Raw genomic sequence first — 22,118 nt, 5'->3', positions numbered from 1 at the left:
AATTTCATACAGAAAATGACTTGTTTGTACCACTCTACATACAATACATTGAAATTTAAGTACAATATTTGTATTCCAGTTGATTTATTTTATAATTATATGGTAAAAATTAGAAAGTCAGCAATTATTTTCAGTAATAGTGTGTTGTGACGTTTTTATATTTTTATGTCAGATTTTCTAATACTGTGTGCACATGTGGTCGCCCCATCCAGGGGCGGCTCTAGCTTTTTGGCCGCCCCAAGCAGTCATGCGCGGGAGGCGCCCCGGAGCCGCGGGAGCAGCGGACCTCCCGCGGACATGACTGCAGAGGGACCGCTGGTCCCGCGTGGCTCGGCTGGACCTCCCGCGGCTGCGGACGGCTCGCGGGTCCGGCGGCTCCGCTTGAGCTGCCGCAGTCATGCCTGCGGGAGGTCCAGCCGAGCCGCGGGACGAGCGCCCCCTCCGCAGTCATGCCTGCGGCAGGTCCGCTCGTCCCGGGGCTCCGGTGGACCTCCCGCAGGCATGACTGTGGCAGGTCCGCCGGCCCAGCCTGCCGCCCCCCCCCGGCAGCAGAGGACGCCCCCTAGATTTTGCCGCCCTAGGCACCAGCTTGTTTTGCTGGTGCCTAGAGCCGCCCCTGGCCCCATCTCCAAAAAGATATATTGGAATTGGAAAACATTCAGAAAAGGGCAACAAAAAATATTAGGGATATAGAATGGCTTCCGTATGAGGAGAGATTAATAAGACTGGGACTTTTCAGCTTGGAAAAGAGACGACTAAGCAGGGATGTGATAGAAGTCTATAAAATCATGATTGATGTAGAGAAAATAAATAAGGAAGTGTTATTTACTCCTTCTCATAACACAAGAACTAGGGCCCACCAAATGAAATTAATAGGCAGAAGGTTTAAAACAAACAAAAAAGGAAGTATTTTTTCACACAATGCATCATCAACCTGTGGAACTCCTTGCCAGAGGATATTGTGAAGGCCAAAACTATAATAGGGTTCAAAAAAGAACTAGATAAATTCATGGAGGACAGGTCCATCAATGGCTATGAGCCAAGATGGGCAGGGATGGTGTCCCTAGCCCAGGGATGGGCAAACTTTCTGGCCTGAGGGCCACATTTGGGTTCCAAAACTGTATGGAGGTCCAAGTAGTGTATTAAATTGCTCCCCATAGGAATGTGCTACTTATGAAGCACCAGGACTGGCAGCTGTAAGTAGTACACCATAAGTAGCACAATTCTATGGGGAGCAATTTAATATACTACACCTGGCAGCGCATGCAGCTGCACTGCCGGGCAAGAACTCGCAGCCCTGCCTCCCAGAGCACTGGTGGCACAGCAAGCTGAGGCTGGGAGCTCAAGGGCTGAGCAGGATGGTCCCGCGGGCCAGATGTGGCCTGCGGGCTGGACTTTGCCCACCTCTGTCCTAGCCTCTGTTTGACAGAAGCTGGGAATGGGAGACGGGATGGATCACTTGATGATTACCTATTCTGTTCATTCCCTCTGGGGCACCTGGCATTGGCCACTGCCAGAGAAGACAGGCTACTAGGCTAGATGAACCTTTTGTCTGACCCAGTATGGCCATTCTTATATAAGCAAGTAGTTTTTAAGTGAGGTGAAAATTGGGGTATGCAAGACATATCAGACTCCTGAATTGGGTACAGTAGTCTGGAAAGTTTGAGAGCCACTGTATTAGAGGAAAAACATGCAAAACAAAAAGTAAATTCATAAATAATGGCTAAATTGCCATGGGTCTAACTCTGCAAGTCAGGGGAGGAACGGTGTAATTAGAGGCACAGAGAGAAAAGCAGCCTTCATGTGGCTGCTATCAATCTACTGTATATATGAGTGGGCATGTGGTGGGTCCTTTACCTGCCAATATACCAACAAGCATGGCAGAGGAAGTAATCTTTGTCAGGTATAGGGGCTCATTATCATAAAGTTCCCCTCCCCTTGGGAGCAATTTAGTGCCAGGTCTGGTCTTTGGACAATTTATGTATTTGCAGGGGGCTTAGAGTAAAAATTAGGCCTTAATAAGCAGAGTGATTAAATTAGTGACTCAGCAAGGGCTGAGAAACTGAAAATCTTTTTTATATTTGTCTTCAACAAGAGCAATGAAGAATAGGAGTTTGGACGATTAAGGGATACTTTTGGGTGGCTGTGAAATGAAACCCCCAGTCAGAAGCAGAGTGTATACATGTATGTGACTGTGTGTTCCCAACCAGGGTTGCACAAGTACACATCCTGGAGTTCTGTCATAGTCTACATGAAGGTATTCCAGTGTTGGTTCTCTGGTTGATCAACTGATAGATTCCATCCATTGTCAGCAGGCGTTTCAGCTGCCTATCTCTCACCATCATCATTGGAAATAAACCATATTAAATTAGATTCTACTTATTCGAAAACAGTTGCCATTTTTTATCACTGTCATCTGTGCATTTTTCTGAGAGTAAATAAAGTTGACAGCAAGATGACAGATTAATTAGAACATTAGAACTTGTCTGAAATTGTTTCATTTACCATTTTTTAGTCAGTAACCACTCTTCTCCCATTCTCCTTTTATGTTACCTATCAGCAGTCCGGTCACATACATTTTTTAAATAAACAGAAGAATGCAATTATAAACTTACAAAACTTTGGCAGGGGCAAACATACCTACAGAAACTATTTTAAACTCTCTTATAATTAATACATTTCAAGTTGATAGTGCCACTTTAAACTACTGAAACCACATAAACAAAGAGACAGTAGCTCCTTAATAAAAGAATTGTGATAATCACATAAGCAAATGTTTACTCAGTGTTCCTATGGAATAACACTTTTGACAACAGTTTAGAAAAGAACCAGAAGGACTAATTTGTAAGCTCTGTGACTTGGTGATAAGCATTGATTAATGTGTTGTTCAATTCAGCTAATTATTTTTAAAAGGAGGTACAGTCCATTGCAGTGTGATGTCCAGGTCACAAAGCATTACTTGGCTCTAATTAGCCCCTGTACGAGCAGTCTCAGCAGCAGAAGGTGAGGAGGTTTAACAATCCTAGCACTGGTTTCTTTAGGATAGGGTTGAGGCATATTCAAAGCCTGATCCAAAACATACTGATCCAAACTTCATTGATATGTATGGGGTTTGAATCAAGCCCTTATATAATAACTGGCTTTGGCTCTTCCTTTAGGTTACCTATTTGGGGGATAAATAAAGGTCTTCAGGCTCAAAAACAGCTACTCCATTAACCTTCACTTGAAAGTCTTTAACAATCCCTTCAAATTCAGAGCCTTCATGAGCATCCTGATTTCTTTTCCTTTTTATCGGCTTGATTTTAGATGTTTTCTACAACTGCAAAAATTGTGACAAATAGTTTTTTAATTCTCTGGAAGTCTGTCAATATTGTCTTTAATTTATGTTTTTAAATGGTGGTTACTATTGTAAAATAATGTTTTATGGTCAGTATGTTATCATTAGTAGCCATTACATTCAAGAGCTATTAAAATAAGTAAACCTAGGAGAAAAGATAAAGAAACCAAGAACGGAAGGATAGCCACATCAGCACTGAGCAACAGACGAGAGGAACTAATCTGCTGCATGTCATTATAAATATAAAAAAGTCATACCAGAGACCACATCTCAGATTTGTAATATTTATATAATAAAATAAATTCAAACATGAACTGTTGTATGATTGCTTGGAGAATACCAGTTCATGCAACCAAAACAAAGACAAATGGTGAAATACCGGGTAGCTGAAAAATTCCTCACGTACACTTAGAAAATATGAGCATTATGGTAATTAGAAATGTCTTTTGACATTGCATAAGTTCATTTCAGTACATGAATCCTCTATGCTCTCCATATAGACCCTCGCTACATTTCCACACAGTTGTTTCAATAGCTCGACACAAGCTGAAGGAAGTTAAGTAGAATTATTTTGGGGAGGTCAAGTAATCAACTGTTAGTAAGACAGGCAATGTTATGTTATGTGTTTTTTGTAAGACAGTATTTAACAGAAGGAATATTTGTTCAGGTAGACAAAGGGTTAAAAGTAAGGGTAAAATGTGTTTATGAATGACTAGACGCTTTTATGTTCAGCTGTTTTAGTCAATAGTTATTACTAGCTTGTCTTTTTGCATAATTAAATGGATTTACTTGGAATTTATGAACTGGTAAATCTATTTCTAATAAATATTTACTGAGATTCATGTTCAAGCTTGGACATTTTCCCAAACAGGCTGCATACCTCAAATCTGGCTAACTCTCAGGAATACTCAATTCACAAATTGCCATTTTTCTGCCACCTTCCAACTCCTCAGCTTGTCCATCGTCATTTTATTTGCTCTACAGAAAGAAGCAGCATAGAGAGATGACTGCTTGAGGAGATAACTCAGCCTCATCGGGGCTCCTAAGCCACCCAAAAGTGGAATTCAATTCCTGTAGGGGCTTAGGAAATCTGCACTGCAGATACATTCTGTTCATGTGAAGCTCCTAATTTTTGTGGGAGGAAAGGTCCATTCTTTCAGTGCTGACAAGTTCTGGATAGCAGGAGTCTTCCTCTGTAACACAGATCCTAAGTCATGCAAGAGTGTGGCTCTCCACTGATGGGGTTTTACAGTACCAGCCCACTTAATCTATTTTGTCCTCATCCTTCTTGATCTGCCTGCTGCCTTTAACACTGTTGATCCCTCTCTCATCCTATTTTATGTTTCATGGCATATGTTACTCTACTTTCCTACTTCTCTTCCAGCCTTGCTATGCATTCCTTCACTATTTCCTTTAATGGCTTTTCCCCCCCCTAGCTTTTGATGTCCCTCTGTGTTCTGTTCTCAGTCCTCCTCATTTTCTGTCTTTGTTTTCTCCATAGCTTCCAACTTTATGCTGTTTTCCAAATCAGCTTCTCTGTCTCCAGCGTCTCCTGTTCCATCCAGTCTTGTATCTTCAGCTGTCTTTCCAACATGTCATCTTGGACATTCAGTCACCATCTACAACTCATCCCCCTCTCCCCCAAAACTGAATTTCTCCTATTTCTTTCTAACCCTCTCTTCTATGATTTTTTTCTTTATCACCATTAACAGGTTCATAATCTTGATATAGTCTTTGACTCTTCACTGTGATCTGTCCCCTATATCTAGTATCTTCTGCTGTATATCTCTAAGATCATTCCTTTGCTCAGTGCTTCCATTGCTAAAATCCTTGTCCTCAACATGGATCATTTCTCTTCTTGCTACTGTAACCTTGTCCTGTCTCACCTCACCCACTTATTCTCACTTGTCTCCCATCTAATCTCTCCAAACTGTCACTGCTAAATTCATCTTTTCCCTCCCGTAGCTCTAACCACATCCCCTTTCTGTAAAAGTATTCACTGTCTTCCAGTTTCTTATCATATATTTGTGCTTCTCACCCTATGTAATTCTGAGACCTTCTGATCTCTGCCCCCATTTACTCTTTCTCCTCTCATTGCCACTACTCTTCTTAATCATTTTACCTTAATTCTCCTTTCATCTGCATTTCCTACCCTTGTTTTTGCACTTTCCATAATGCTATGTCTAGTACATTTGGTATCTTATCTTCTGATCATTGTCCCAGAAGTAGAGGAACAAGACAAGATACAAGTGATATGGTTAATTAACTAAACTTATCTGGTAACTACTCAACAATAACTCATATGGTGTTGGCCATGATTCCTTGCTTAATTGTTTCCACCTGGTTGAGGCCTGCTGTCATTACTTCATTGCTCCACAGCTAGTCCCCAGCCGACTGCTGGGACCCACTGCCCTTCTCTCATATGAGGGTTAAGAAGCTGAGGAAAGAGAGTTGTCCCTCGCTGTACTAGACATTAAGTGCCCCAGCCCCATTCCCCAGCTTCCTTGGGGGATGCCTTCCCCTTAGTCCATGTGCAATTCCAGTTTAGCAGGAGACTAGACCCTCTATGGAACATGTACCTGCACTGGACACCTATCACAAGCAGGAGTCACAAATATTTTTGCTTCCTCTCCTCCATTTCCCCCTCGGTTCCCAAATACTTAACAATTCCCTCCTTGACAATGGCTAAAAACATCCCTTTCTCGGTTGGAAAGGTGTACTCCATCATCACCACATCCATATTTCCAGATCACAGGCCATGGTTCTCATGGGGGACTTCAATCACCCTGACATTTGCTGGGAGAGCAAAATAGCAGTGCACAGACAATCCAGGAAGTTTTTGGAGAGTGTTGGGGGCAACTTCCTGGTGCAAGTGCTGGAGGAAGCAACTAGGGGCCATGCTCCTCTTGACCTGCTGCTCACAAATGGGGAAGAATTGGAAGGGGAAGTAGAAGTGGGTGGCAACTTGGACAGCAGTGACCATGAGATAGCCGAGTTCAGGATCCTGAGAAAAGGAAGAAAGGAGAGTAGCAGAATACAGACCCAGGACTTCATAAAAGCGGACTTTGACTCCCTCAGGGAGCTGTTGGGCAGGATCCCCTGAAAAGCTAATACGAAGGGGAAAGGAGTCCAGGAGAGCTGGCTGTATTTTAAAGAAGCCTTATTGAGGGCGCAGGAACAAACCATCCTTATGTACAGAAAGAATAGCAAATATGGCAGGCGACCAGCTTGACTTAACACAGAAATCTTCGGTGAGCTTAAACATGAAAAGGAAGCTTACAAGAAGTGGAAACTTGACAGATGACTAGGGAGGAATAATATTGCTCGAGCATGCAGTGGTATAATCAGGAAGGCCAAAACACAATTGGTGTTGCAGCTAGCAAGGGAGGTGAAGGGTAACAAGAAGAGTCTCTACAGGTATGTTAGCAACAAGAAGGTGGTCAGGGAAAGGTGGAACCCTTACTGAATGGGGGAGGCAACCTAGTGACAGATGAAAAAAAGCTGAAGTACCCAATGCTTATTTTGCCTTGGTCTTCGCAGACCAGGTCAGCTCCCAGATTGCTGCACTGGGCAGCACAGTATGGAGAGGAGGTGAGCAGCCCTTAGTGGTGAAAGAACAGGTTAAGGACTATTTAGAAAAGTGTGACATGCACAAATCCATGGGTCCAAATGCAATGCGTCTGAGGGTCCTGAGGGAGTTGGCTGATGTGATTGCAGAACCATTGGTCATTATCTTTGAAAACTCATGATGATTGGGGGAAGTCCCGAATGATTGGAAAAAGGCAAATATAGTGCCCATCTTTAAAAAAAGGTAAGAAGGAGCATTTGGGGAACTACAGACTACAGCCTCACCTCAGTCTCTGGAAAAGTCATGGAGCAGGTCCTCAAGGAATCCATTTTGAAGCACTTGGAGAAGAGGATAAACAGGAAGTGTTTAGCACATATAAAATGTTGAATTATTGTCTGTCTTTACTCCTCTCATCATTTCCTTTTCTCACTCTTGGCTTTGCGCTTTCCATCATGTTATGTCTGGATCAGTTGTGATGTCTTCTCAGCTGAGCATTCTGTATCTCCTTTAAATCGCCACCTCTTCATGAAAGCATCTTGAAGTCTTTTCAGCAAAATGGGGATTTAATAATCCCCTCACACTCAGGGCTGCCCAAAGGATTCAGGGGGCCTGGGGTCTTCCCGCCGCCGAATTGCCACCCAAGACCCGGCACTTCGGCAGCGGGTCCCGGAGCAGAAAGACCCCCCGCCGCCGAATTGCCGCCAAAGACCCGGAGCGGAAGAAGCTCCGGGGGCCTGGGCCCCGCAAGAGTTTTCCGGGGCCCCTGGAGCGAGTGAAGGACCCCGCTCCAGGAGCCCCAAAAAACTCTTGTGGGGGCATCTGTGGGGCCCAGGGCCTGGGGCAAATTGACCCACTTGCCCCCCCCTTCTGGGCAGCCCTGCTCACACTGCAGCTTCTAACCAGTTGGCATCTGTTTTGCCATGTGTCTGTTTGTATCTTGTAAACTCTGTGGTGGGAACTATATTTGTAAATGTTCTTAACCTTTATGGTGTTTGTATGGACATTTTGTAATAATTAATAATGCCATAAACAGAACTGATTGTTCCCCTCAAATATCTGCATAGTAGGTATGCCAGGGAACTCAACTTATCTGTAAGAAGTTGCGAAAAATATTTTACAAGAAGCTAAAGAGGAATGTTGTAGTGAAACTATAGCAATCCTTCCCTGTTGTCCTCTAAAATATTGCAGTCCTGTGGAAAAGGTCACCAGACCAACAGGAAGGAGTCTATTTCTGGGTTATCATTATTATTCCTGTGTGTGATCTTGGGCTAGTCACTTTGGGTTCAAGCTATGAAGGGATTTAGTCACTGGAGCACCTAACTTTTAGGCACTCTATCATCCAGTGGAATCCTCAATCTTGAGTTAAGCACTAGGTTCCATAGACAATGCATAGGGAGAATTTTGAGCCTAAGAATGGGATTCACAAAAGCCAGCAAGCTGAACAGAGAGCCGCCTAAACTAGTCAGTAGGAAATGCTGAGGAGAAGGGTATAGCTTAACTCCTGCCCCTCAAAGGTACTTAGGTGCCTAACTCCAGGCCAGAGGGAGGCACCTATGTCTACTCAGGATTCAAAGATGTTAACCTGATCCTGGAGTTAGGTACCTAGTCCAGGTCAGGACTTTCTCATAAAAAGTGTGTGTGTGTGTGTGTGTGTGAGAGAGAGAGAGAGAGAGAGAGATTGCCCTTTCCCCGAGCCCACTATAGCCAATGAATGGTTGTTAGAGCACTCTCTTGGGAGGAGGGAGACCTGCAATCAAGTCCTTGCTCAAAAGAGTGGTGGTTCAAACATGGATCTCCCACATCTCAGGTGAATGCACTAACCACTGAGCTATTGGGTACAATGAAGATAGTGACCATCATTGATCTGCTCGCCCCAGCTGCCTTTTGTGCAGGTTAGGGGCACTCTGAGAAAACCTAGTTCATGAATCCTGCCAGTGCTAAGATGTAAGATAGGGTGCCAAGGAGCTCAGTGGCTTCAGTGCTTAAGCACTTTTGCTCATGACCACAGGTAGAAACATAGGGACTTTAGGGAGAAGCTGAGTGAGTGTTCTGAGAAGCAGAATGGCACCTAAATGTTGGACTCAGGTGCCTAAAGTGTCAGATGCCCAAGTCCCTTTGTGGATTTAGCTCTTCCCCTCTCTGTGTCTCAGTTCCTCCATCTGTAAAATGGGGATAGTGAATCATATCTTCTCTGTAAAGTTTTTTGAAAAATGCTATATGTATGATCAGTACATTTGAAGTTTTCTTTCCAAGGGAGTTGAGACAGTAATAAATACTGAGTGAAGTAATTTAATCTAAGCTTCAACACATTTTAGTAAATAGATTTTTAAAAAAATCTGCAGACCCACCGACTTTTGCCAACTCTTGTATGCTGTGCATACCCTTAGGCCACTTGAGCTGTGGAGAAGGATGGTTATAAACAAATCTTTGGAATACAAGTGTTTCAGTACCGCAGGAGAGTGGCAATACTTGCTTATGTCCTTTAATATTAAGACCAAAAGCCTAACTTAATGGAAGAAAATATGTGCTTATAATAAATTTTGCATTTTAAAATATTTTTAATGGGATAATCTTTAAGTTTATTCAGTCATTCAGGGTTTTGTTTTTTGTTTTTGATAACTTCATGCTTACTTTGTTATTACTGAATGTGTCGTATACATTTTTTAAAAGATTGTGTCCTACAAATACTGAATGATTTAATTATTTAATTCTTACAGTCCTTGTTGATTCTTCTAAACTAATTTTGTGATGGCACGTTTCCTAAGCATTTTTCAGCATTTAATCATATTTTCCTTTTCTTTTCAGCTTCTTAATTAAATGAATTCAAGTGGGATACGCATAAGGCTAATGTTTACTATGAAGATAAGCAATTACTGATATTATCTGCTCACCTATGTTACATTTATTCAAGATTCCTGTGTTGATTCATCTGTGTATATTTGTGTGTGTGTGTGTGTGTGTGTGTGAGATAAGTTACAGTATTCTTGTAGAGAAAAGTATTTGTGTTTTTATACCTTACATAAAGAATGCTTCATTTAATTTATAGGAACCTATATATTAAATGTTAAATATCTTAATGGAAAATGTGGCAAACTGTTGTGGATACAGTACATTTAGTGGTGCAAAAATTAAAGAATGTTAATTATAATGTGTCTTGTAGTTGTATTGCCACCTTGTTGACAGTTTATTAAAAAAACAAATGGAGATGACTGGGGTCTTTTTTGGTAAAGTGTTACAAAGTTGTCCTGAGATGCACTTTAGAAACACGCCCCCCACACACACACCAAAAAAAAACAAAAAAACAAACCCCTGCTATTGGAGAAACCATACATGAAGTTAAAACTGTTATTTGATCACAGAGCATATTATCATTTATTAATACCACTTGGACAATAAAGAAAATAAATGTTGAACAAGCTTCTAACTTGTGTAGGCTTTTTTTTTTCCTTCATGCATTGAAATCTCTAATAGACATGTTTCCTGGAATTGGTTTACTCAAGAACAGCAAGGATTTTGACCAAAAGGTTAAGAGTGATTGTACACATGTTCAGTTCAGATTGAAGAATCAAACCATTGGAAGACTACCAGTAAATCTCAGTAGTCACTACACTCAAGGTCCTCTTCCATGTGACAGAAACAAAAGGCCCTAAACCTCCAAATGTTACAGCCATAATCGATTAGGCTTCAGAGCAAATAACCTGTCAGTCAGTTTCTGTCTCCCTGAAGGTGATAGACAATGGTCCCTGGTCACCTCAGTCATATGAGTCCTGAGCATTGTAAAGTAAGGCTGCAGATTTTGATTTGATCGATAGAGATGTCCTAGTTAGTGATAATGCTTTCTAGATCAACAACATTGAGGAGAATATGTTGCAGGACTTTCAAATTTTCTTGCCATAGAAAGCTATCAAATTAATCCCACTGTATGAAAGAGGGAAGATTTTTATTCTAGGTCTATCCTGATGTCTTAAAATGAAGAAAGTTCCTCCTGGAGTTTGGAGATCTTACTTTCTATCTAGTGAAAGTTTAAACTGTGTCTCTAGTAACAATCATCCTGTGTTCTGGCACAGTGGTGTTCAGCCTTTTCCATATAGAAACTCTCTTCCCATACAACCAGGCCTCTCCTCCCCTTTAGCAATGTGGGAATGGTTGTGGGGGTCACAACCCTGTGACACCTGTTCACACTCCTTCTCCCCAGGTTGAGAATCCCTGTTCTTGAGGAATGTGCTGTGGACCTTAGACAAATCTGGTGATTGGAATGTATACCCACATCCTTGTATCTCAGACTTCTGACGCAGGTACAGAACTGACAACTTCAGGTGTCACCTTTATAGCTGCTATCTGATTCATATCTTTACAAAATGCTTGCAGACCATTGTAGCTTGTTTGCAAAGGATGGAAGTGCATCTTCACCGTTGTACAGATAATAAAACAGCACCTGGGAAGGGATCAGAAGATGTGCTTGTGCCGTCAGTGGAGTGCCATCTAGATATTTTAGGCCTTAATCCTGCAAATACTCATACACATGATTTAATATTACATATATGAGCAGTACTGTTGTATTCAGTGTCTCTGAACCTCATTTACTTGAGGATCCCTTATGCTGCTCTGGGTCTTAAAGTGGGTGTAAGTTACATCGATGCAACTTCAAAACCCCTTTAGAGAATGTAAGGTGAGTATAAAGAGACTACCAAATCAGAATGTAGAGGGTTTTTTACACCCACTTGGGCCAAGTGTAAATGATTGCACCACAAGGTGTAAGGCAGTGGAGAATCATGGCCTACCTTTTTAAGATTAAGGTGGTGCTAGAGATGCATCCTAAATTCCTTCCAAAGTTTGTGTTAGAATTCTTCCCTAATCAAGCAATATCTTTCCTACGCTATCATGCCCGCTCTATGCCCCAATATGAAATAGACCTGTCCTTCTAAGTCTGTAGTATGGGAAATGTGAGATGCAGAGAGAAAAGTCAGAGCCCAAACAGCATACTGCTCTATAACAAAATATTGCATTTTTTCTTAAACTCCTTTTAAAAATTTCTATCAAATTGCCATTCACAGATACTGCTACTGAGTTACACCGGCACAGGAACCTAATTTTTGCTTAGATGACTTCACCCTTTCTAAATTTTAGTCTATACCTTTTGGCCTTGGCACTAGAAACCAACTTTGAGTTCTGGAGCTACTTTCCTTTCGTTTCAGCCAATCAGCCCTATCTATGTTTCTCTGCCCTGGTCTACACACAGCCCCTGGTTTGAATAACGTAGCTGAATTCGAACTACCCTAGTTCGAATGACTTACCGTCCAGACGCCGCGGAAGCGAACTCCGCGGCTCCAAGGTCGACTCCGGCAACTCCTCCTGCCGCGGTGGAGTACCGGAGTCGACCGCGGCGCTTCCGGAGTTCGAACTATCGCGTCTAGATCAGACGCGATAGTTCGAACTCCGAGAAGTCGAACTCGCCGCGTCGACCCGGCGGGTAAATATAGACGTGGCCTGTGTTATGTCTCATGAGTCCCCTCCCCACTGTTCTTTTCTTCCTTTCTTTGTTGTTGTCAGACTGCTAATATAATATACTCATTTAATCTGCTCTGGAAATAAGCAGGACACCAGTCACCTGTAAAGAGACAAGATGAGAAAGCATAACTAGAAAAAAAATATTCAAGCTAACATTTGACTTTCTCTATCCACTACAATAGGTGACTGTAATACTTAATAGCTGCCACCATGTGGTACTGTATAAGGCTATAAATCAGCCACCCCGATGCCCACTCAAATGATTCAAGATGGCTTCTCTCAGCACTGTGTTGTTTGTTCCCCCTGTGCCCTAATTCTAAAAGAAACCTAAAAACACTGGAAATGATTTACTCTCCTAAGGTAAGAGACTGGTGAACCTTGTATTCTGTAGCGTAATTGATAAGAGCATAGACTGGACAAGTTTGTAGTATGCATACTCCAGCAGGTCTCCTTCCTTTACTCAGAGAGCATACTTGCTTGTAGCCAGTATATCATTCCTGCACCTCTTGAAATGCTGGCTTCTTATTCTATGGAAACTAATCTTTCGTTCAAAACAAAACACCATTTTAGTTTCTAGGGCCCAGATTTTTAAAGCTATTTAGTCATTGTTGTGCTAAGTATTGCAATGCTGAACTGATTTAGGAGCCTAAATCTCTTTTTCAAAAGTGGCATAGGCACTTTGGGCTGGATTCACAAAAGAAATTAGGACCCCAGATGTCACTTTAGGCACCTAAATTGTGGAAACAGGCCCCACTGGGAATCACAAACCCCCTACTGAACTGCTGCTGAGAACTGTAGATGCCTAAACTCTTTCAGTGCCCAAACCTTTTACTCAAATTCCCCAGGTACCTAGGCCTCTGCCTGTGGACATGTGCACTGCAACCCCACACCAGGTGTCTGGAGGCCTAAGCCCCAGAGCAATGCACAAACTGGGGAAAGATAGGTGTTCCTCCCCTAACTCAGGAGACCTGATCTGGTAAGCATGCTCAGCACTCACTCATTGGATTGGGCCCCTATAGGTGAGCTTACACAAAATGGCTCGGGGGAGGATGACCTCCTTTTTATCCTAGTGGTTAGGGTAGTCAGCTGGGATGGGAGAAACACCCCAGTTCAAGTCTCCCCTCCACCTAGGAAGAAGGGATTTGAACAGGTATCTCCATCTCTCAGGGAAGTGCAGTAGCCACTTGGCTATGGGATATTCTATTGAAACTGGTCCACTGTGGCTAAATAATTTTAAAAAGTTACTGGAACAGGAAGACAGGATTCTGGGTCTCCCACATCTCAGCGAAGTCCTCTAACCACCAGGCTACCAAGTCATTCTCATAAGTGTGCTTTCTCTGGCCCAGTGATTCTTTCTCAGCTGGAGGGTTCAACCAGGGGTCTGCTACATCCCAGGTGAGTTCCCTTGTACTCACGGGGCTACAAGTTATGAGGGAGGTCATGCTCACCCAGCTTCCTGTAAAAGCAACGTAGGTGTCTAACCTCAATAAAGGATTTCCAGCAGAGAACCCCAAGCAAAGGCAGGCACCTCCCTTCAGCCCAGATTTAGGCACATATGTCAGTGAGAGAGGGCAGGGCTTAGAATAACCCCTCATCTTGGCCTCCTCCATTGGCATGCTTTGGTGGGGAGCAACCTAGCGTACTGGCTTTTGTGAATCCCATTCTGAAGCATCTGTCTCTCCCCATTTATTGTATAGGGAGGCTGGGCACCAAACTCAGGCTTTGTGAATCCCATTGACTTTCAAGGTGCCTAAAAGTTGGATGTGATGCTCAGCCTTGCCATGCCTAAGTTTCTCTGTGAGTCTAGCCCTTAGGAATCTAAACCCCATTGACTCTTGAGACCTGAAGAAGAGCTCTGTGTAGCTCAAAAACCAACAGGAGTTGGTCTAATAATAGATATTATCTCACTCACCTAATATCCTGGGACCAACATAGCTAAAACAACACTGCAAATTGACTGTCAATCAGATTTTGACGACTAAATCCCTTTTGAAAATGAAATTTAGGCTCTTCAAACAGTTAACTGTCGCAATGCTCAGCACAACAATGTTTACATATCTTTAACGATCTGAGAGACAGGATAGGTGAGGGAGAAGCTTTTATCAGAGCAACTTCTGTTGGCAGGGTTGGTTCGGGCCCCGGTGAAAAATCTTTTTCAGGCCTCCCAGCAAGGGCAGACCAGCTAAACAGGGCCGGGGAAGCCGGGCCCTGGGCCCCCTTCCGGACCGCCGGGCCTCGGTAATTTGTACTGGCTTCCCCCCCACCCTCGGCCCTATCTATTGGAGGAAGATACACGCTCTTCTTAAGGTCTGGAAAAGGTAACAAGAATGTCTGAGCTAAATACAAAGTGGGACAGTTTAAACATAAGCGTTTCACACATGCTGTGGGAGACAACTTTAAATGAAGGGGATAACTAAGATTAGCAGGCAGTAGGGTGTGTTACAAATCATTATAATGAATCATAAAACAAGTTTCTCTAGTAAGCCCATGATCTTTAATGTCCAGCAGAGTTACTAATTTAAGTTCCCAAGCTCCTGTCTTGAAGGTGTTGTGCATGTTTCCTTTGAGGAGAGGGACTAAGAGTCTGATATGGGATGATTGCTCTGTGAAAAGATTTTGCCTGGAGTGATAGGGTATTTTTGTCTTTTATCAATTTTCTGTTTGTGTTCATCTGAAAGTATAGTGATTGTCTGGTTTCACACACATAGTTGTGGTCGGGGCATCTGATGTACTGGATGAGCACACCACATGTAGTCGGCATGTATAGGCATGTAAATATCTGGGCCTAGATGTTATGGTTGTTGAGATACATTGGACTCACATTTTTGAGGCTGGATGATACAGTGATGTCTCTTTGCATCTGCAGAATTTGAAACAGTAAATAGAAAGGTGTGAGCTACTCTATTCACTGCAGAGGCGGCTAATTCAGAAGCCTAGTGATAATAAATACTTTAAACATCAACACGTATTTCAGTGCTCAGCAAAGCATGCAGGAAAAGAAGAGGAGAATCACTTTATGTAAATCTGCACAATCAATGGTGAAGGACAGCTTATTTTGGCAGCTCAAGAGCATAAGCTTGTGAGATGCCAACACTCTTCTCCATCCACGCCCAGGTCAAGGAAGAGTCAAACAGAAGATGGCTAATACAGCTCATTAGGGCATGTGGCCCTCAAAAAGGGACCAAAGAAACATAGTTGGATGTATAAGTCTTACTGATGGGAAACCAAGCATGATGAGCCCAGTGGAGCCTATGGGTGTATTTGGACACAGATGAGGGGGAACCAAGCAGTGAGAGCATGTATGACAATGTCTTAAATGTCTGCACAATCTACTGTGAGCCATATGTCTTGTGGGTAGAGTTTACTTTGTGGGTGGAGGTTGGAAGAATACTACCACCTATTTATTTCCACTATGACTCCTGCCTGCTTGCCATAAGAAATTGAATAACAAGACATTTTGCTCATGACTAACACCATCGCTACTATCTTGGGCTTCTTTTAGCCACTGGAAAAAAACATACACCTATTTTAAACTGATAGAATATTATTGTTTCTACATCATCTATTTAAGTAAATAACAGGAGAGGGACTAAAGTAATCTTTTTGGTGGCCTACCTGGAAAAGCTCTATCACTCTATTCCTGTTCCATTTTATGAAATGCCACTGTTGTAACTGGAATGACTGCAGTCTCTGCCACCATGACCATAGAGTTCATAAGAGTTCTGAGATTTTTTTAGTTACTTTTATACCTGAGGCTCCAGTCAAAAGCCTCAGATTCAGCAGGTGTGCTGGAAAGCCATGCAGTAAATAGATCATGTTGATCTTGAAGTCAATTGGGCTACTCAAGTGCTTAAAGTTTAAGCAAATGTTTAAGTGTTTGCAGACTAATGGCTGGATTTTTAAAGGTATTGAGGTGCCTAAAGATGCAGATAGGCAACTTGTGAGATTTTCAAAAGTACCTATCTGCATCTTTAGTTACCTGAATTCCTTTAAAAATCCAGCCATCGGTGCCTAAATGTGTGAATGGTTCTGTTGTTGCCTCCTTTTGGCAAGTCTGCAATTTCACACTCATGAGATGCATTTCCAAGGAAAATTGTTTTCTACAGAGGTTTGTTTCAAGTTAGTTCCTGCCAAAGAAATTTGCAGGACAACCACATGACATTTAATATACAGTTTTCCTAGCATTATTACTTGGACTTGGCCTTTTATTAAGAATTCAGGTTTGGCTTAGATGGATTTCATGGGAGTTCCAGATGGTTGCAGATGTCTGTCCAGAGTCAGTTGCAGAATCAGGGACTTTGTCGTTACAAAAATTTAAAATATACCAAGTTTCTATCTTGCAGTATGTCTGTGGCTTTTGGAATAGTTTTTCCCCATCATTTTTTATAAAGACATTCCTGTAGTTTTTGAATCTCCATGAGTGGTGATCTTTCAAAACTGGCCCCATTAGAGAAAAGAAACTGACTTGTCTGTAATTCTTCATCTCTAAGAATGAAAGTTTATTGGACTATACCTCTTGCCCATCCAGTTCACTGAGAGCTGAGGTTGGGTTTGGTTTTTTTAGCAATGTATGTTTTCCACCTTAATGGAAATAGTTTTTCTCTATAGCAAAGAAACTGATAGTTGGAAGCAGTAGGGTTTGCAATGGTTCTGCAACAGGGGCAGGCTGTAGGCTCTGCCAACAAATTTAAAATTGTGAGCTCTGGGAGTTCCTGCCAGTATTGCAGTAAGATCACAGCCCCAAGAGGGGTGATTTATTACAACTGACACCTTCAGAGAAGAATTGCATGTAGGTAATTCTCCTTTTAGCTTCCCATTTTTCAGGGAGATGGAATCGGGTGGGGTGGGATGGCGGGATATCTATACAGGCTCAGAAGTGATTGTGTTTTCCGTGGGAAGAATTAGATATGACAAATTATTATCCACAGGAAAAAAGTTAATTAGCTTGCAGTCTTTTGCCTTCCTTGATCATTATGAGATAAACTAAAACCAATATCCACAGGTAAACAAGCCTTCAAAGAATGGTTTTAGTTTGGGGCTGCCTATGCTGAAAATTAAGTCCATGTCCTCACTTTACCCCTGACTGGTCAGTTGCACAATTCAAAATAAATTGTTAATATTTCAAAGGGAGGTTGGGTCATTACAGTCTCTTTCTCCCCTTTCTTTGTGCATTGCTGCAAATGTATTTAAAATAGTTTTAATATTTTCAAAATAATTGTGCTACACTTATTCTCTTCAACTTTTATGTGTGTATGTGTAAGTGTGTATATATATATATAACTATATATAGATGCGTGTGTATGCATATATATAACTATATAACATAGTATAAAAATAAAACATGAGGGGGGTTTTCTGGTTAGTAACCTTAATAATTACTAGAGTCTGTCTGTTCTCCAGGTGCTGTTGCTCAGATCACCTGAAATAAATAGGGAACATTTCTCTGGTCCACGTTGCCTTTTGCATTTTCCCCTTTCATTTGAAAATAGATTTCAAAATGTACAATAGTAATGAAGAAGTTTCACAGAAGTTCACAATCTGAAAAACTTTGTTAGGATTTTGTTTTAGGGATCTTACTCTAGAGAGGGGGAAAAAGCCTCTAGGTAAGTCATTACTGGGGAGAGCTTCAGGCAATAGCTGAATGGAATAGCAAAAATTCAGTCTGGTTATAGTATATGCATTCTGTAATCTATCTATAAATATTTTTGTTCCCCTTCCTGTAGCATTTGTCTCCAAAAAATCATGTCCTAAACTGTATGATATTTACTCACAGGGAAGCTTTATGGTTGGCAGTTTATAGTACTAGCCAGTACTCTAAGCTCTACAAAGTATAATGTTAATATATATTTGCAGTTAAGGGTCTGAGTCCATTTTCACTCAATGGGGGAGATAAAACATTTTTAGTCTTGTCAGAGAATGTTTTCACGATTGCCAGAGCTAATGGAGGGTTTCTTTAGCATTAGCAATAGCTGATGAAGAACAGCTTCTTCCATTTTCTTCACTGTGATGATTGTAGTTAAATAGCACATAATTAACCCAAGAGTGTTGTCTGCTACCCCTTTATTGGATGCAGAATAATACCCTGTGCCAATGATATTTCATTATAAAAGGCATAATGAGTTTGTTGGATTAGATCTCTTAGTGGTCGCAGCAGTTGACACATTTTCTTTGCCATTATGTGATCCTCCCTTAAGGCATGCAGGAAGAGAATGGAACAGTTCAGGGTGAGTTATTACACATCAGTGACACATGCTGGCAAAAATTTCAGAGGTAGGGGGTGCATGGCAAGAAGACATGGTTATTGTTATTATTATTAAGTCAGGACTGCCAGAAGCATACAGGTTAGGTGCCTTGGGTGTGGGTAAATTTACATAGATTGTTAAGGTTGTTTTTCTTTGAGTTGATAGTCCTGGAAGATCTATTGGGGACTACAGTTAAGAATATGTTATTGAGTTAGCTCTGGCTAGAGTCATTTTCCCCTCCCCTAGGTATATGTACACACACACACATATGTGCACATATAAATACACACACAAATCCTGGCTTTTCATGACTCTCATCCTTCAGCACAGTTCAGTTGCTGCGGTAATTGGGCCCCCTGGTGAAGTCACAAAAGTCCACTGCTTTGAGGGTATTTGGGGTCCAAAGAAAACAGTAAATTTCCATCCTTGACCTAAGTCAGGCATTCAACAGCCTTTGGCCCTTCTCTTCGCAGGCTCAACTTCCAGTCCCCTTGGGCTCCAGTTAGTCCTTTCTTCTTCCCCTTAACAACAGGACATCACTGCAACTTCTATTAGGGTTCCTGGCCCTGTTTAATAATGGGGCTGTCTGTCCTCCATAGCCACAACCTGTCCTGGTTCTCCTTCCCAAGGCCTCTCCCTATACTAGCTGCCCTCCTTCCTAGGCTCACACTTCTTTACCTTTTAGACAGGGCTTCAGAGCCTTCCGTCCTGGGGCTCAGGCTGTGCTGTAATCCTCACCAGTTTCTCTAGCTCACCCTTGCTAGGGTTCAGGTTGTGCTCCAGGGAGTCTCCCTCCAAATCTCTCCAGACTCTAAGCTCCTCCCACTGATCTCCACAGTCTTTTCACCTGCTGAGTCTTTTCATCATCTGAGTAAAACGTCTGCTCCCCATTCCCAGCTTGACAGCTGATCTTTCCATGGAACACCTATCCTCAAAGGGGCATGTCTTGGCTGGCCCAGGGCCCACTTGCCTTGCACAGGACAAACCACCCAACATGCATAATGCAAATCCACATAAGAAAGGGAACAAAAATCTCATTACCGTATATAGCCTCTGCACCCCCACCTCAGGAGTACCTGCTCCAGCTGCTAGCCTGCCTATCTGTGGTACATGTATTCCAGGCTAGAGCAACATTTCTGAATAGTCTCTGTAAAACGATGCTAGGAAAACTGCACCATATCAGAATGGCTGCCGGGCAATTGCCCATAGCTGCTCCACTTCAACTTCTGGACAAAATTGTGTGGGAAAAATTTTGTGCACTTAAAAGTGCACCGGGGTTGAAAGGCAGCATTATTCACATAGTACTGCACTTAGTTACATCTAAGATTCTCCAGGTTCTATTCCATGCGGCATACATTCCTATGCAGCTAAGCACATTTGTCTGTTTAGATTTAGTGAGCAATGGTTTCTTTTCAAACTGAGTGCAAGTTGGTACCATATTATCACTCTGGTTTTATACTGTTTTTCTTTCCTCTGACACCAATACCCTGTTTTGACATCAGCCCCAAATGGTTTCTTTGCGCTGTTTTTGCCACTCAATCAACTTCTATTTTTTGAAAATATAATTCTTTATTAGTGCATAAGTCATTGCAAAATGCATAATGGTAAACAAAAGCACTCAGTGTTCATAAATGTACAGCACCACAGAATTCACATGTGTATAAATGTAAAGCAAGTGCCACATAATTTATAGCTTTACTAAAACAGTCTAATATTTATAAATGTGCAGCCAAGACAGCATAATTCATACCTTCAGTAAAAGATGCTGTAAAATATTTATAAATATACAGCAAGCACTACACAATTTCTAACAGCCCCCAAACCTTCCAGACAACAGAAGTTCAGAACAGTACATTAATGTGCCTGACCATTAAAGTGCTCTTTCAAAGCCTCCCTCAGCTACATAGCTCAACACTGAGCTCTTGTAATGTCTTTTGTGTCTGGCTGTTCAAAGTCAGCTGATAGCTAATCCACCTCTGCCCTCCACCCTTGTGGCAGCTTTTCCCCTTTTGCCTCACAGATGTTATGCAGGACTCAACAGGCAGCTGTAACTATTGGGGTATTTTTCTCACCAAGATCCAATCTCGTGAATAAACACAGCCAGCATTCTTTAAATCTGCCAAAAAATGTATTCAGCTGTCATTCTGTGTCTGCTGAGTGGCTAGATGAATCACTCCTGGGTACTGTCAAAGTAGCCAGTGTATGGCTTCATGAGCCAGGAGAGCAAGAGGTAGGCTAGGTCCCCCAAAGTCACTATGAGCTTTCCAATAGCGCCAATGGTAACCACTAGTCAGGAAAGAATGCCCTGACATGCAGCTTTCTGAACAGTCCTGTGTTCTTAAAGATGTGAGCATCATGCATGTTCCCTGGCAAGCCCACGTTGATATCAGTGAAGTGTTTGTGGTAACCCACCCATACTTGCATAACCATAGAAAAGTAGCCCTTTCTGTCGATGTACTCTGTGGCAAGGTGGGCTGGTGGCTAAAATAGAGACACGTTCCATCTTTTGCTCTACCACAGTTGGGAAACCTGATTGCTGCAAGTCCATCCACTATCTCTGCAGTTTGCTGAGAGTCCCAGTAGTGAGTAGCAAGAGATGACTAATGGCCCTACATGTTCTCATGACAATGGCCCCCACTGTGGGATTTCCCACTGACTAGTAGCAATCTAAAGCATGATGATGATGCCCTATAACATCTTATTACCAAATTCTCTGATTCATGCAAAATCTTTGGGCTAGCAATAAGCTTGAAGAAGACTGTTACTATGCACCAAGGTTTTTAGAACCAGTTCCAGATATCACATTAGATGGTATTCGTCTGGATGTTGTTGACCAATTTTGCTACCTTGGCTCTACTGTTACCAGCAATATAGATCTTGATGCTGAACTCACTAGTAGAATTGGCAAAGCTGCCAGGAACTTTGGTCTTTTGCAAGACAGAGCCTGGAACAATAAAGTATGCATGTGCCTGAGCAATATACTAACTTCAGCAATTGTATGGTGCCATACCTTGTATTGACCAAAATTTGTAGTGTAGACATGTCCGAAGTACAACTTTTGTTTTATTGACATATATACACCACTCATGGAACAGAGAGGGTTAAACAGCATGTGGGCAATCTCTTCTTTCAGGAATCTCATCCCAGCCCAAGTGTCTGGTTCCCAGAAAGTGCTGAGTTTTTATATCTATTCTCAAAATATGGAAGGGTAGTATCAGGGTGGTGGTTAGCAATTTGCTGGCATCAGGAAACAGTTTCTGCAGTGAGATGAAGTGAGGTGTATTTTTCATCTCTCACAAATGGCAATAGGAATATATTGCCTATCTTCTTCATCTTCAGACAAATCAGTGGCTTTTTGGTCATCTTTATAATCTGTTATTTTTTTCTATTGACAATTATTTCTTGTGAAAACATCAAAAATAGTGAAATATTCAAATGATATCTCATCCTTTTTATAGGAATA

At 42.0% G+C, this 22,118-nt stretch overlaps 1 protein-coding gene across 1 annotated transcript in view; it reads left to right on the top strand.

Moving 5' to 3' along the window:
• Positions 1-10,322, top strand: part of TUSC3 (tumor suppressor candidate 3) — a 277,945-nt gene extending 267,623 nt beyond the window's left edge. Inside the window, exon 10 of the mRNA XM_045019079.1 lies at positions 9,711-10,322. Within this exon, the coding sequence (XP_044875014.1) occupies positions 9,711-9,726 (16 nt within the window). The 3' untranslated portion in view covers positions 9,727-10,322. The remainder of the gene's footprint in view (positions 1-9,710) is intronic.
• Positions 10,323-22,118: the final 11,796 nt, after the last annotated feature.

The sequence above is a fragment of the Mauremys mutica genome, chromosome 5 (genome assembly GCF_020497125.1).
Source record: "Mauremys mutica isolate MM-2020 ecotype Southern chromosome 5, ASM2049712v1, whole genome shotgun sequence".
Lineage (NCBI taxonomy): Eukaryota > Metazoa > Chordata > Testudines > Geoemydidae > Mauremys > Mauremys mutica.
The sequence above is the reverse complement of the archived record's forward strand: the minus strand, read 5'-3'. Positions and strand labels throughout refer to the sequence as shown.